This window comes from Chaetodon trifascialis, chromosome 12 (genome assembly GCF_039877785.1).
Source record: "Chaetodon trifascialis isolate fChaTrf1 chromosome 12, fChaTrf1.hap1, whole genome shotgun sequence".
Lineage (NCBI taxonomy): Eukaryota > Metazoa > Chordata > Actinopteri > Chaetodontiformes > Chaetodontidae > Chaetodon > Chaetodon trifascialis.
This window is the reverse complement of record NC_092067.1, coordinates 26,845,755-26,860,039: the sequence shown is the minus strand read 5'-3', so window position 1 is coordinate 26,860,039 and position 14,285 is coordinate 26,845,755. Positions and strand designations below refer to the sequence as shown.

At 44.5% G+C, this 14,285-nt stretch overlaps 1 protein-coding gene across 1 annotated transcript in view; it reads right to left on the bottom strand.

Annotated features, from left to right (window-relative positions):
- The window catches only part of ttn.2 (titin, tandem duplicate 2), a 201,172-nt gene that overhangs the window by 14,261 nt on the left and 172,626 nt on the right, over window positions 1-14,285 (bottom strand). Inside the window, exons 212-234 of the mRNA XM_070976040.1 lie at window positions 13,931-14,227; window positions 13,172-13,759; window positions 12,771-13,073; window positions 12,314-12,610; window positions 11,767-12,054; window positions 11,358-11,654; window positions 11,004-11,155; window positions 10,754-10,904; window positions 10,322-10,621; window positions 8,320-10,086; window positions 7,644-7,937; window positions 7,249-7,536; window positions 6,802-7,101; window positions 6,313-6,647; window positions 4,300-6,031; window positions 3,851-4,153; window positions 3,269-3,580; window positions 2,602-2,892; window positions 2,151-2,450; window positions 1,830-1,971; window positions 1,562-1,725; window positions 1,072-1,374; window positions 181-462 (exon numbers count right to left, since the gene is read on the bottom strand). Of these exons, the coding sequence (XP_070832141.1) occupies window positions 181-462; window positions 1,072-1,374; window positions 1,562-1,725; window positions 1,830-1,971; window positions 2,151-2,450; window positions 2,602-2,892; window positions 3,269-3,580; window positions 3,851-4,153; window positions 4,300-6,031; window positions 6,313-6,647; window positions 6,802-7,101; window positions 7,249-7,536; window positions 7,644-7,937; window positions 8,320-10,086; window positions 10,322-10,621; window positions 10,754-10,904; window positions 11,004-11,155; window positions 11,358-11,654; window positions 11,767-12,054; window positions 12,314-12,610; window positions 12,771-13,073; window positions 13,172-13,759; window positions 13,931-14,227 (9,486 nt within the window). The remainder of the gene's footprint in view (window positions 1-180; window positions 463-1,071; window positions 1,375-1,561; window positions 1,726-1,829; window positions 1,972-2,150; window positions 2,451-2,601; window positions 2,893-3,268; window positions 3,581-3,850; window positions 4,154-4,299; window positions 6,032-6,312; window positions 6,648-6,801; window positions 7,102-7,248; window positions 7,537-7,643; window positions 7,938-8,319; window positions 10,087-10,321; window positions 10,622-10,753; window positions 10,905-11,003; window positions 11,156-11,357; window positions 11,655-11,766; window positions 12,055-12,313; window positions 12,611-12,770; window positions 13,074-13,171; window positions 13,760-13,930; window positions 14,228-14,285) is intronic.

Sequence of the window (14,285 nt, the reverse complement as noted above, 5' to 3'; positions counted from 1 at the left end):
AGCAGAGAGATGAGTAGAGGAAGATATTTGTGTGTGTCTTTAAGAGGAAACAACTAAAGCTTTACAATTGGCAAACTTGAGCAATAAAAGTAAAAATTTTCTACTTTTTATAATGTGCATCTTTTTACCCAAAATTCAGCCTGTAATATTTGGCATTTGTGGAAACTTGGGACGACATACCGTAAACTTTAACTAGGATGGTGGCAGTCTTCTTGCCAGATGGGTTCTCTGCCTCCACAATGTATTTTCCGGAGTCATATCGATTGACCCTCTCCACCATCAGTGAGGTGTAGCTATCAGTGGTCTCAATGTAGCCACGGCTCTGCAGCTCCACGCCTGTCTTCCTCCAGGCCACGACTGGTGTCGGCCGGCCAGTGACGAATACCATCAGACGCAGGGTTCCTCCAGCACGCAGACACACTGTTTTCTTCAGGTCGTCAGCCAGCTCCAGGTCAGGCATTTCTGAACAGGTGGATGGAGCAAGGAGATAATATTGCGATGCCATGTAATAAGGTGGAATGTGACACTGATAAGGGCCTAGTGCTGAGAAAAAGCAAGAGCTTTGTTTGGAAAACACATTGTTGACAGAAAACATTCTTAATATGATCAACAAGCATAGACTTCCCATCATAATCCCAATCCCTTTTTCAGCATTGAATACTAATGTAATGTACTAATAAATGTTTCAAGTCCTAGAGATGTAATTATAAAGAAATTTAACATTATGACTACTACTACTAAATTAGGTACAAATCTCCCAACAGTATTTTTGTTTACTGAGAAGACTAAATAAAAACTTCACTTTTTTTCTCTTGTGAAAATTATGATATTAAATTATATACTCACTAACTGGCTCATTCATATTTTTTCTGGTGATGTATAGATATTGTTCTTGATAATTAAGCTAAACTAAACTTGCTTTCTCTGCTGACTAAATTTTGCTTTGTCCGCCTTGTGCCATGGTGTTTGTTTACTGTTATTGCAAAAACGATAAAACAAAACCAAAAAAAGTCTATGATCGATAAAGGTCATTATTGTACTATTTTCTGACAGAAATTTGCACTGACTCACCGATTCTCTCCAGTGGCTCGATCTCAGCACTAGGTTCACTGAAGTCCCCGGTGCCGTTGCTGTTGATGGCAGCTACCCTGAATCTATACTTCTTATTGGCTGCCAGGCCAGCAGCCACATACTCATTGGTCTTGAGAGCCTTGGCCGTGGCACGGTACCACTGTTCAGAGCCCTCCTCAAGGATCTCCACCACGTAGCCAGTGACGTCTGAGCCACCGTCGTACATGGGCCTGGTCCAGGTCATGCTGATGCTATGCTTGGTTGTGTCTGTGATGCGAGGCATTGATGGAGGAGCTGGGGTATCTGGTAGTAAACAAAGATCAATACAAATCTGTTGTATATTAGCTTGTCCTAATATCATTCTATCAAATAGAAATAATCTTGATGTCTTGTGGAAATTTTGGGACCACCACAAGAATTTCAAGAACTGTAACCTTTCACACCTGTTAAGATTTTGAAAATAAAACCATTCAGAATTTAAATCTCGTACATGTGGGGTCTTTGCAGAGGATGTATGGAGAGGCATCACTCGGCTGGCTGTCTCCAGCAGCATTGACAGCAGTCACTCTGAACAGGTACTCGCTTCCCTCTATCAAGCCTGTGATCTTCAGACGGGTGTCGTAGATGGTGTAAGTCTTATTCACTCGAGTCCACCTGGTCCAGAGAGGAAACAAAAGGATATTGTGAGAGGTGATAATCAAAAATTCAAAAAGTAAAAACTTAAATCTGTCCATTACTACTTCAGAAGTTGCTCCCACCTGGTGCTGCTCTTCTCTCGTTTATCCACTATGTAGTTTTTGATCTCGCTGCCTCCATCACTCTCCGGCTTCAGCCATTCGATGATGACATGCTCCTTGCCCACAGCTGTAGCCTCTGGAGTACCTGGCTGAGATGGGATGGCTGGAAAAGAGGGGTGAGACAGGTTAGAGACACAAACAAATCTTGTCATCATCCAGAGTTGTGGTCGATCAGTCTATTTTTGACTGAGGAACATTCCTAACTAAGCAACGTGATAGTGCCAGCATCAATTAAATTGTCTTCTGATGAAAAGTTCAACTTAGAGCAATGTTTTAGCTTACTGTAGGCATTTCTGGCAATGACAGGATCAGACTCCAGCGGAACTCCTGGTCCGAACTTGTTGACTCCTCTGACTCTGAAGATGTACTCGTTGTTCTTGATCAGCCTGGAGCTGACACATGACAGCGTCTTGCATTCGGTTTCCATAATGACCCAGTTGAGCCGGCTGGTCTCGCGACGCTCCACAATGTAATGAGTGACGGTGTCTCCACCATCCTCCAGAGGAATCTTCCAGGACACTGTACATTTCTCCTCCGTCACTCTGCTGATCACGATCTTATCAGCCGGAGATCCAGGAGTGTCTGACAGACAGAAACCATGAGTTAGGTCAGACAGTATGGTGACATATCTATTTACTGCAAGAAGACTAAAAGTTTTGTTGACAGGCAGCTAAGTGACACACTTTAACCTCAGTGATATGGTGACAGTTAATGTAGTTTCTTGTCAGCTCACCCAGAACTTTGACGCTGACTGAGGCAGTCTTGATTCCACTGGCATTCTTGACAGTCAGAATGTATTTGCCTGAGTCGTATCTGTCACAGTTCTTGATGACGGCCATGGCTCTGGTTGCGGTGTAGGTCAGTGAGTATTTCTCTCCGAGCTCCAAAATCTTGTCTCCCTTTGACCAGTACACTGTAGGCTCTGGTTTACCACCCACAGCACCATCCAAGACAAGGTCAGAGCCAGCAGTGACGGTAACCGTCTCACTCACCAGTTTGCTGTCCAGCTCAGCTTTGGGAGGTGCTTCAGCAAAGAAGAGATTAAAAAAAATTATTATTACGTTCATTTATTTCTATTATTGTTGAAAACATTTAACTGTGATTTTATTTATGTACCAGGATCAACACATTTACCATATCTGAATAGTATTTGAAAATAATCTATTCCAATAATAATAAAAGTAACTGACACACCCGATTAACACAACGTAACAATATTGATAAAAATAAAATAAAAATAATATGTATATCATACAAAGTAATCATCAGAAGACTAAATGATAATAAGTTTTAAAATGTAATTTCAACCTTTAGGCACTTTTAACAAGCTTTGAATTTAAATTGAAAATGAAACCAAAGTTCTTATTGTAGCGTCCCTGTAACTCTTACTGTATACTTACAGTATTCATCCTTGCATGTGACTGGTCCAGTGGACTCGGAGGGTGCACTGTGGACGCCGGCAGCATTCTTGGCAATGACACGGTACTCATAGGTCTCTCCTTCTCCCAGGTTGGTGACGGTGAAGTAGTTCTCAGTGATGGTGGTGTAGTTGCACTTGAGCCAGCGGTTGTCATCCCATTCATCTGTGCTGTATACTTTCCTTTCCACCACATAACCAATGATCTTGCTGCCACCGTCATTGAATGGCACAGTCCAGCACAATGACACGGATGAGCGGGTAACGTCAGTCACCTCAGGTTTACCAGGAGGATCTGAGCAGGGACAGGGAGAGATTTATAGTAAAACACAGCTTTAATCATTTAAATCTCTTTAATCAGCTCTTTATTCTCTTAAAGGATTTGTTTTGGCTGAGCAAGCCAAACCATAAATAGGTTTACATGTTTTGTAATCAGATTAAATGACTAATAAGTTGTTCAGGCTACGGTCAACCCAAACTATTTTTGATATGTTGTAATGATGGACAACCTCTCATTAGTTTACAGAATAAATGTTTGTAGCTGAGACATAAATGTTTCCCTCACCAACAGGATTAAGCGCCACCACAGGTCTGGAGGCCTCGCTGGCCTTGCTGAGTCCGGCAATGTTCATGGCATACACCCTGAACTGGTATTCCAGGCCTTCAATTAGGTTGGACACCTTGTAATGGCACTCCAGGCAGGGCAGTTTGTTCTCCCTCACCCAAAGGATAGTGTTCCTCTCCTTCTTCTCGATCCAGTAGCCTGTCACCTTGCTGCCACCATCAGCGTATGGCAGGTCCCATTTGATGCTGATGGCATTGGCAGATACAGATACAACATCTGGACGAGTTGGAGGACTTGGAGGAACTGGGGAAATAAAGTGGAGGTGGGAATAAGGATTCTTAATTTGACATGGAAGTAAATGTATTTACAAAATCTGTTAAACTTTGGCAACCATATGTATAAAATCAGGACTTGCATTTGCTTTTGTGTAACTGTTGAACAGAACTTACCAAATGGATGCTCAATGACAACAGGAGCAGACTCAGTGGACTTGCTTACTCCAAACTTGTTCTCAGCACACACTCTGAAGGTGTACTCCATATACTTGGTAAGATGAGTCACTTTGATGGTGGTTCTCTTGACACTTGAGTTTACCACTTGCCACGAGGCAGAGCCAGACTCACGTTTTTCCACAATGTAGTTGGTAATGTCAGTGCCGCCATCATCAGCTGGCTCAGACCAGGACAGGGTGCAGGACTCTGAGGAGACTCCAGAAATTTCCACAGGTCCTGTGGGTGGACTCGGTCTGCCAACGACAATCACTGTCACTGTGAATGTCTTCACACCAGCAGCATTCTCCAAGATCAAGTAATATTTGCCACTGTCGCTTCTCTTGCTGTCTTTCACCACCAGAGTGGTTCTCTCCTTTGTGGTTTTGATGAAGACTCTGTCAGTCTCTTTCAGCTTCATCTCCTCCAGCTTCCAGCTGACTTTGGGTGCAGGCCTGCCACTAATGGGGATATCAATTGTGAAGGTGTTGGAGATCTTGCAGGTGATGAGCTGATTGGTGATGCTGCTGAGGTCGGCAGTTGGCTCAATGAGAGGCTCCTTAATAACCACAGAGCTGAAGGTGCCCTGAGGCTCACTGATTCCAGCATCGTTCTTGGCCTTGACTCTGAAGTCATATTCTGTGTTCTCAAGCAGACCCTCCACCAACATCTTCTGGGACTTAGTCTCTCCACTAACAACCCAGTGGTCAGTGCCTTTAGTTCTGAATTCAACAATGTAGCCCCTGATGCGGCTGCCTCCGTCATGCTCGGGTTTCAACCACATCAAGGAGGCTGTGGAGTTGGTGGTATCAACAACATCCAGTCTCTTGGGTGGTGCGGGTTCTTCTGTGGCAATGATGGGCTCTGTCATCTCATGCGGTTCCCCCTGGCCATACTGGTTAACAGCAGTCACCCTGAAAAGATATGGCACACCAATATCCAGACCAGTTACCCTGATCATCTGACGAGAGCACTTGGTGCTGACCTCTTGCCAGGCCAGACGGCCAGCCTCGCGTTTATCCACAATGTAATGGTGGATTCGGGAACCACCATCATTTGTAGGGGCATCCCACATCATTGTCAAGGCTCCGCGGGTGACGTCTTTGAAAGTGATGATTCCTGGAGGTCCAGGTGTGTCCAGCACTTTAACAGTGAATGTGATGGACTTGCGCCCACTGTTGTTCTCTAGGGACAGGGTGTATTTGCCAGCCTCGTACCTGGTGCAACCCTCAATGATCAGAGTAGAGAAGGCATCTGTGGTGTTGACATCACACATGACGGGCAGCTCACCGTCTGCCTTAGACCAGGTAGCGAGAGGAGCTGGTTTGCCACGAAATGCTACATGGAGGGTGACAGTGCCACCATTCTTGACAATGTGAGTCTGCTTGAAATTGGCATCAATATCGATCTCCGGAGATGTCAGTCTGTCCAGAGCCTGAACAGGGTTGGGCATCACTGAGGCTTCACCCTCTCCGCATCCATTCACAGCACTGACCCTGAACTTGTAGAGTTCTCCAGGCACCAGACCCTTGGCAGTGTACTTGGTGTGAATGCAAATCTGGCTGTTGACTCTGTGCCACTCCTCCAGACTGGCCTTACACATGTCAATATTGTAGCCAATGATTTCCATGCCACCATCAAAGACTGGCTTGGTCCATTCCAGGCTGACTGAGGACTTGGTGGAGTCAGTGACCTGATCAACATGAAAAGAGCATAGTTCATAGTGTAATTCTAATGTATATTTTGCTTTGTTTCCTTTTCTTCTTTTTCAACAATAAACTTTATTTCTGAGGTTTCTTCTGTCGTAAAATAACACTTTTTAATATAATACAGATTATTATGTAATCAGATTTTTGTTTATTGTGAAATGAGGATTAAACTGAAAAATCTGTATGAAAATTTGAAGATTGACCTCAACACTTCACCATGGATGATTCTTATCTTTTGATTCTGTGCAGTGTTCTTGAAACCTACCTTGATTACTGTGGGGGCACTGGGAGTACTGGTTGGTTCTCTACATTTGAAGAGCCTGGAGGTACTGCTGGCCGGTCCAACACCAGCGCCATTCTCAGCCATGATACGGAACTCATACTCATTACCCTCAGTGAGGTTTGTGACACGGTGTCTTAGCTCCGATATGGGCCTCTTGGAGGAAACCTTCACCCAGCGCAGACTCTTCTTCTCTCTCCTCTCCAGGATGTATTGTTTGATCTCATTGCCTCCATCTGACCTTGGCCGGGTCCAGCACAGGGTGATACTGTTTCCGGTCACATGGGTGGCATCCGGGGTACCAGGTGCATCTGGCACAGCTTAGGGGGAGAGCAGAAAACATAGTAAGTTATGAAAGTCATGTTTTGAATGAAAAGTTTACATTTTTTCCTGTAAAGTGCAACAGATCAGGGTTATATTTTAAGGTTTGGTCAATATGTCAGACTGACAATACCTGTGGGTGACTGTACTTACTGTATTGCATCTGTGCAATGATAGGATCAGAGTCCAGTGGTTTGCCGACACCAAACTTGTTGACAGCAGAGATTCTGAACTGGTACTCATTGCCCTTGATGAGGTTGGTGGCATTGTAGGAACAGGCTTCACATTTGGGGGTAACCAAGGCCCAAGAGATTCTGGATGTCTCCCTCTTCTCCACCACATAGTGGGTGATGGCAGCACAGCCATCATTCTCTGGTGGGTTCCACCACACAGTGCACTTCTCAGCCGTGATGCCGGTAAAACGAATGGGACCCTCGACAGGTCCAGGGGTGTCTGCAGGGAAATGGAAAGTAGAGGCATTATTTAAAAAATGATCATAAATTGCAATACTGGCAATTAATACCATTTACATTAGGTGTCATGCTTGTGATCTCAAGTCTTAATAGAGAGTTAAACATGTATTATACAGCATTTACCAACCTTGTACTCTGACGTTGACATCAGCTTTCCTGGTACCAGAGCTGTTCTTGGCCTCCACAGTATAGATGCCACGGTGATTCCTATCAGCATCACGGATAAAAAGACGGCTGGTGCCAATGCCAGTAGTAATCTCTATGTCAATCATGGTCCTCTTGTCGATCTCTTTGCCATCCTTGTACCAGACAACCTGAGGGACAGGACGTCCAATGATGCTGCAGCTGAGCTTAACATTCTCTCCAGCCCTCAAGGTGAGCATTTGGTCTGGAGACCACTCGATCTCAGGAGCAACTGGAGATGCAAAGAGAAAGAACAAATGAGGAATCAGCATAGGGATATGAGAACTATTATTATTTATGCATTGTTTATGTACAATTCTTAAAATTTAATATACTTACTACTCTCATCCTTGGTCATAATGTATCCAGAAGAGTTAGATGGTGGACTGACTGTGCCCACAGCATTCCTGGCAATCACTCTGAACTCAAATCTGTCTCCAGCGGATAGGCCAGTCACAGTGAACTGGGTCTCACTGATATCAGTGAAGTTACATCGCAGCCATTTGCTTCTACCTTGACGCCTCTCCACACTGTAGGCCACAATTTTGCTGCCGCCATCCCTCTTGGGGATGTCCCACTGCAGGGTCACTGAGTCTCTGGTCACATCAATGCAGACAGGGGTACCAGGTGGATCTAATTGAGAAGAGGCAATTTGTTAATTAGTTTCGATTGCAAAATCTTGAACTAAAATAGAAGCAAACAGAATCTTGATCAGAATAATCATACAGTGCAAAACATAAATGTACCTACATTTTGAATAAATCTTCATATTCTAATCGTAATATTACATATATCTGATGTTAAAAGAACAGACACCTTTTTTTCCTCCTATTTCTTTTCTATTCGATAGAGCTAGGCCTGCAGTTTCCCTTTGCTTCCAATCTGTGCTATGCTTAACACAAACAGAGATGAAACTGATATATTTTCTTATCTGACTAAAATAAGGTACGACAGCAAATGGTTGTACAAAGTTACTCCTCAACACAGACAGATGTAGTATTTAGTGTGCACTTACCAACAGGGGAGATAGCGAGTGCATGTTTGCTCTGTTCGCTAACAGCACTGAGTCCAGCATTGTTTTCAGCATAGACTCTGAAGGAGTACTCCAGACCTTCAATGAGACCAATGATCCTGTACTCTCTGTTAGAAATGATGGTGGAGTTCACCTTCTGCCACATGAGGCTGTTCCTGTCCTTCTTCTCAACATGATAGCCCAAAATTGGGGATCCTCCGTCAAAGCCTGGGGCCTCCCACTTGATGGTCATACCATCACTGGTGATGTTGTAGGCCACTGGCTTTCCTGGAGGGCCTGGAGGTTTGTACTGGTGCTGGGCAACAATGTCTGAGGAGTTAAGTGGTTCACTGACTCCATACTTATTCTCTGCACGGACTCTGAACTGGTACTGCGTTCCTTTGACCAGATTGGGAATCTTAAACGTGGTTCTGACAACGCTGGAGCAGACCATCTTCCAGTTGGCCTGGGAGGTCTCACGTTTCTCTACACTGTAGCAGGTGATCTCACCACCTCCATCTTCCTTCGGCTCATCCCAGGAGATGATGATACTCTGGGCTTTAATCTCATCAAAGCGGATGGGACCACCAGGCACTGAGGGAGGTCCGAGAGTGACCACATTAATGTCAAAGTAGTTCTTCATGACTCTGTTGTCAAGAACCAAGGTGTACTGGCCAGCATGCTCCTTCTTGACTCCTCTGACTGTGACTGCAGTCTTGTTATCAGTGGTCCTGAAGCGAATCTTCTCACTTTCCTTCAGAGGCAAGTTATCTTTTAGCCAGCTGATTGCAGGTCTTGGCTTACCCTTGAAGGGCAGCTCGATGTGGATGTTCTGACCAATACGGACAGCAAGTTCTCCATTGGGGTAGTCACTGAGGTTGGCCTCAGGTGGAATGAGGAAGTCCATCACTGTAATTGGCCCAATCTGGGAGAAATCACTGTTGCCCTTCTCATTCTTGGCAAACACTCTGAAGTCCATGACAGCATTTTCCTTGAGTCCCGTCACTTCACAGCTACAACGCTTGCATGTCGCACCCAAAGTCCAGTTGGGATCTTCCTTGGTTCTCTTCTCAATTAAGTACTCAGTGATGTGGCTGCCACCGTCATGATCAGGTCTTGTCCACTGCAGGGTTACTGAGTTCTTTGTGGAGTCTACCATCACCAAATCCTTCACAGCTCCTGGAGTTTCTGTTGCTCTGACAGCCTCAGTGGTCTCACAAGTGTCACCCACACCATACTCATTTTCAGCAGACACACGGAAAAAGTAAGCTACATCCTCCTCCAGGCCTGACACCTTGTAAGTTGAGTTGGCACACTCAGCGTTGATCACCTGGTAAGCCTTCATGGTGGAAGCCTTCTTCTCAACAATGTAATTAGTGACAGGGGAACCACCATCAATTAGAGGAGCCTCCCAGCTGAGTGTCAGCTTTCCTCTCGTCACATTCTTGATCATGAGTTTCTGGCAGGTGGATGGACTATCAAGAACTTTAAGAGAAACTGTGATTATCTTGGGCTCTCCTACACCATTCTCAATCTCCAGCAGGTACTTGCCGCAGTCATCACGGGTGACCTTGGGGATGAGAAGTGTTGTGGCTCGCTCAGTGCTGGTAACGGTGTAACGGCTGTCACCAGCCATGTTGCGGTCACCACGGCGCCAGGTGACATTGGGGGCAGGGCGTCCCTTCAGGGGGATAAACACTTCCACATCACGGCCAGCCCTGGCTGTGTACTGGGTTGTCATGGGAACATCCAAGTCCAAATCAGCTTCCTCTGTTGGGGAGAAGTGGGAAAGGGGAAAAGACCGGGATTTTGACATAAGCCACCAGAAAATAAGTTTACTCAGAATATCAATGGCAATATTTTGAAGTCATGAAAATTATAGCTTTTTAATGCTGTTACAATTCAGTGCATAAGTGTTTAATACAAATAATTTTATCTTGATCATAACAGATATAAAAGACATGTCCTGTGTCAATACCATGGAGGGGTCTATATGTATACAAACCCAAGATGTCTTTAGCTTGCACAGGCTGATACATTTTGATGTCCTCTCCTTTGCCCTTGCAGTTAACAGCAGAGACTCTGAAGAAGTAGTAGGTTCCAGGTTTCAGGTGGGACACCACATACTCGCATGTCTTGACCTGTGGGTTAATGGTCACCCATTCTTTTTCTTCTGTGTTCATCTGCTCCAAAATGTAGTGTGTGATTTCACTGCCACCATCATAGACAGGTTTCTCCCAGCCAAGTGTGATGGAGGTCTTTGTGGAGTCGACCACACGCAACTTGGAGGGCTCACCAGGCAGGTCTGAACAAGACAAAAGGGCATGAATATTCAGTCAACAGTTTCATGTGAAGAAAGTAACAATAAAAAATTCTTACAAAGAGATTCCTAAAATGCTGATGTAGGGATGCCAGTAAGTGCAAATTATAAGCATACCGATGGGGTCGTAAGCCTTGTAGAGATCAGAGGGCTCAGAGTAGTTTCCTGCTCCAGCCTTGTTAATAGCACAAACTCTGTACTGGTACTCATTGTTCTCCACCAGGTTGGTCACTTTCTGCCTAGTGTCTCTGATGGTGCCCTTTACCACCTGGACAAGAAATGATGTTATGATGCTTGCAAATGGCAGTAATTACTTCCTTTTATACTTAAAAACAAAGTAAAAATCTGAAAAAGGGCAGTAACCAACCTTGAACCATTGCAGACTCCTCTTCTCCCTTTTCTCCAGGTAATAGCCATCGATGTCACTGCCTCCATCTAATGCTGGTCTTTCCCAGATCACTGTCATGGTGGACTTGGTGATCATGGTCACTTTAGGCTTAGATGGCTCGCTAGGAGGGACTGTACAAAATCAAAATGATCAGGGTTGATGAAATAAACTAGTTTTTCATTTAAGTATAAAATGTATTTGAAAAAACATTCTATTTTTCAGAATTCCCCAAAAAATAAAAAATACACTGAAGTGTAGTTGTTTTTCAAAGTTAATCAACTGGACTGAACAGCTATTGTTGTGAATGATGGTGAGATTATTCCATTTGCTTACCAAATGCGTTCTTGGCGATTATAGGCTCAGATTCTTGTGGGTCTCCGATGCCATACTTGTTGACTCCACGGACTCTGAAGATATACTCATTGCCCTGGATGAGTCTGGCCACATTAACAATGCAGTCTACCAGTTTCTCTGAGACAATTGACCACATGACCCTGCTGGTCTCCCTCTTTTCCACAATGTAATGTGTTACCATAGCACCACCCTCATCAGCAGGTGGGCACCACATGATAGTGATGTTGTCAGCCGTCACCTTCTTAAACTGAATTTCTCCAGGGGGGCCTGGCTTGTCTGGATAGGGAGGGATATATTTGTCCACATTAGGGTCTACACTGTATATGACATATTTCGTGCAATGCAAAATTACGGTCATAAAAAAGATTTTTGAATATTATCTGAATACCTTGAATGAGCAGCCTGACAATGGCGCACGCAGATCCCAGGGAGTTCTTCACCTTGACCTCATAGGTTCCAGAGTTCAGACGGGTGGTTTCCTTCAGGAACAAACTCGTGGAATCGAATGTGTGTTTGAAAGACAGCTGGGCAGTGGGCTTAAGTTCTCTGCCATCTTTAAACCACTCAATAGAGGGAGCAGGTTTGGCTGTGATATTAAACTTGAGCTCCACATTAGACTCAGCATTGTGCTTGACCTCGTTGAGATACTCCTGAGGTATTTCAATCTCTGGGGCACCTTGGTAATAAACAAAATAACAGGCAGGTGAATTCTGATGGACATAAGCATTATAAATGATAGGAGACTATGTCAGGATGACTCATCAGCTCCTAAAGTGCAAAAGGACGAATGTGATATACCGTTTCACAAAAAAACTGGCACTAGAGGAAAGGCCATAGAAGATCAAAATGTGTTCACACTGAGGAGAATAAATGTAGTAAAATTTATGGCAAACCACAGTTTGAATTAAATGCTCAAAAACACAAGGGAGACTTACCATAGGTGTCCACACATGTGGCTGGTCCAGCAGTCATGGATGGGTTGCTCACTGAGCCAACAGCATTTTTGGCCATGACTCTAAACTCGTATGTCTCATCTTGAGTGAGGCCAGTTACAGTGAAACGAGTGTCTGTCACATTGGTGAGGTTGGCCTTGGACCACTTTGCACTAATGCCCTCTCTCTTCTCAATGATGTAGCCAGTGATTGGGGATCCACCGTCATAGTTGGGCTTCTGCCAGACTAAGCTAATGGAGTTCTTGGTGATGTCACTGATGTGTAAGTTGGTGGGTGGCTCTGCAGGAACAGACAGCGAGAACTTGTTATAAGACAGCTGCTGCTAAGAAGTAACATCAGATGTCCTTGACTTTTATAGTTATAGACTGTAAAAGGCTGTGGTCTATATAGTCTTTATGTATTATTATAGACTTTAATATGTTTTGGACATTAAACTCACCACAGGCATCAATAGCTAGCACGGCATCAGAAGCCTTGGTGAAGGCACTGATTCCAGCAGCATTTTCTGCTGCCACCTTGAACTCGTATATAAGTCCAGCATTTATGTTGGTGACCTTGAAGTGTGTAGCACGGATCACCATTCTGTTGACTTTCTGCCAAAGGATGCTGTTCCTATCTTTCATCTGGAGATGGTATCCAAACACATGGCTGCCACCATCTGACTTGGGCTCTTTCCAGCCAACTGTGATGGTCTCCCTGGTTACAGCAGTGATCTCTGGAGTTGATGGAGCATCAGGAATAGCTGGTGGGTAAAAATGAAATGGTGTTAACATGTTGATGGTGAAAAACAGTAGAAAAAAAATGAAGATAAAAGAGGAAAGCAAAACAAAAATCCCTTACTGTATGGAAGAGTGACAGCGACAGTTGGTGAGTCAATGTGCTCGCTGATTCCATATTTGTTCTCTGCCCTGATTCTGAATTGGTACTCCAGGCCAGTGGTTAACTTCATGATCTTCATATTACAGCGGGCCACAGCAGAAGAGACCTCCATCCAGTTGGCTGTTGTTGTCTCCCTTTTCTGGATGATGTAGTTGGTGATGGGGCTGCCACCGTCATATGCTGGTGGGAGCCACTTCAGGCTCACACTGTCTTCTGTGATGTCAAACAGCTCCACAGGTCCTACTGGGGCACTGGGGCGATCCAGAACCACAACATTTACAAACGACTTGGTGGTTCCACTCGAGTTGGAGGCAGTAATATCGTAACGTCCAGAGTCTCCTGCAACGCTCTCACGCAAAGTGATCTTGATGCTGTCAGGGGTGACTTCACAGTTGAACCTCATTGTTGATTTGAGCAGCACATTATCCTTGGATAGGCTGACTTTAGGCAAAGGCTGGCCTGTTAGTGGGATCTCACACTTGAGGGTGGAGCCTGCTCTAACATACACTGTGTTGTGGGGGAAGTTCTTCATGTTGATCTCAGGAGATTCTAGGGTAAAAAGTAACAGAAGCATAGCAGGATAAATGAAATGTAATATTGTGTATTTAACTTGGTTATATTTAGTAATTACAAGTAATGGATGATGACTTATTCTGTGATTTATGTTTCTTCTCAGTTCTCACTAATCACATTTTAGAATCTGATCAGTCTGCAACTCACCAAGTTGGTCTTTGACCACAACAGGGGTGACCATTTCTTTAGTATCACTGTATCCAGCATGGTTCTCAGCTCTGACTCTGAAGAAGTACTCAGCATTTTCCCTCAGACCGAAAACTGTGAAGTGGATAGATTTGGTTACGCCACACCTAACCCACTTCTCCTGGCCATTCTCCAGAGCTTCCACCAGGTAGCCAGTAATTCTGCTGCCTCCGTCTTGTTCTGGTTTGGCCCAGGCAAGCGTCACACTCTCCTTGGTCACATCAGTCACACCCAGCTTTGGTGGCGGGCTTGGTTTTTCTGGAAACAGGATATTGTGCATTTTATTGAAATGACTAGGTATAAACCTTTGCATAAC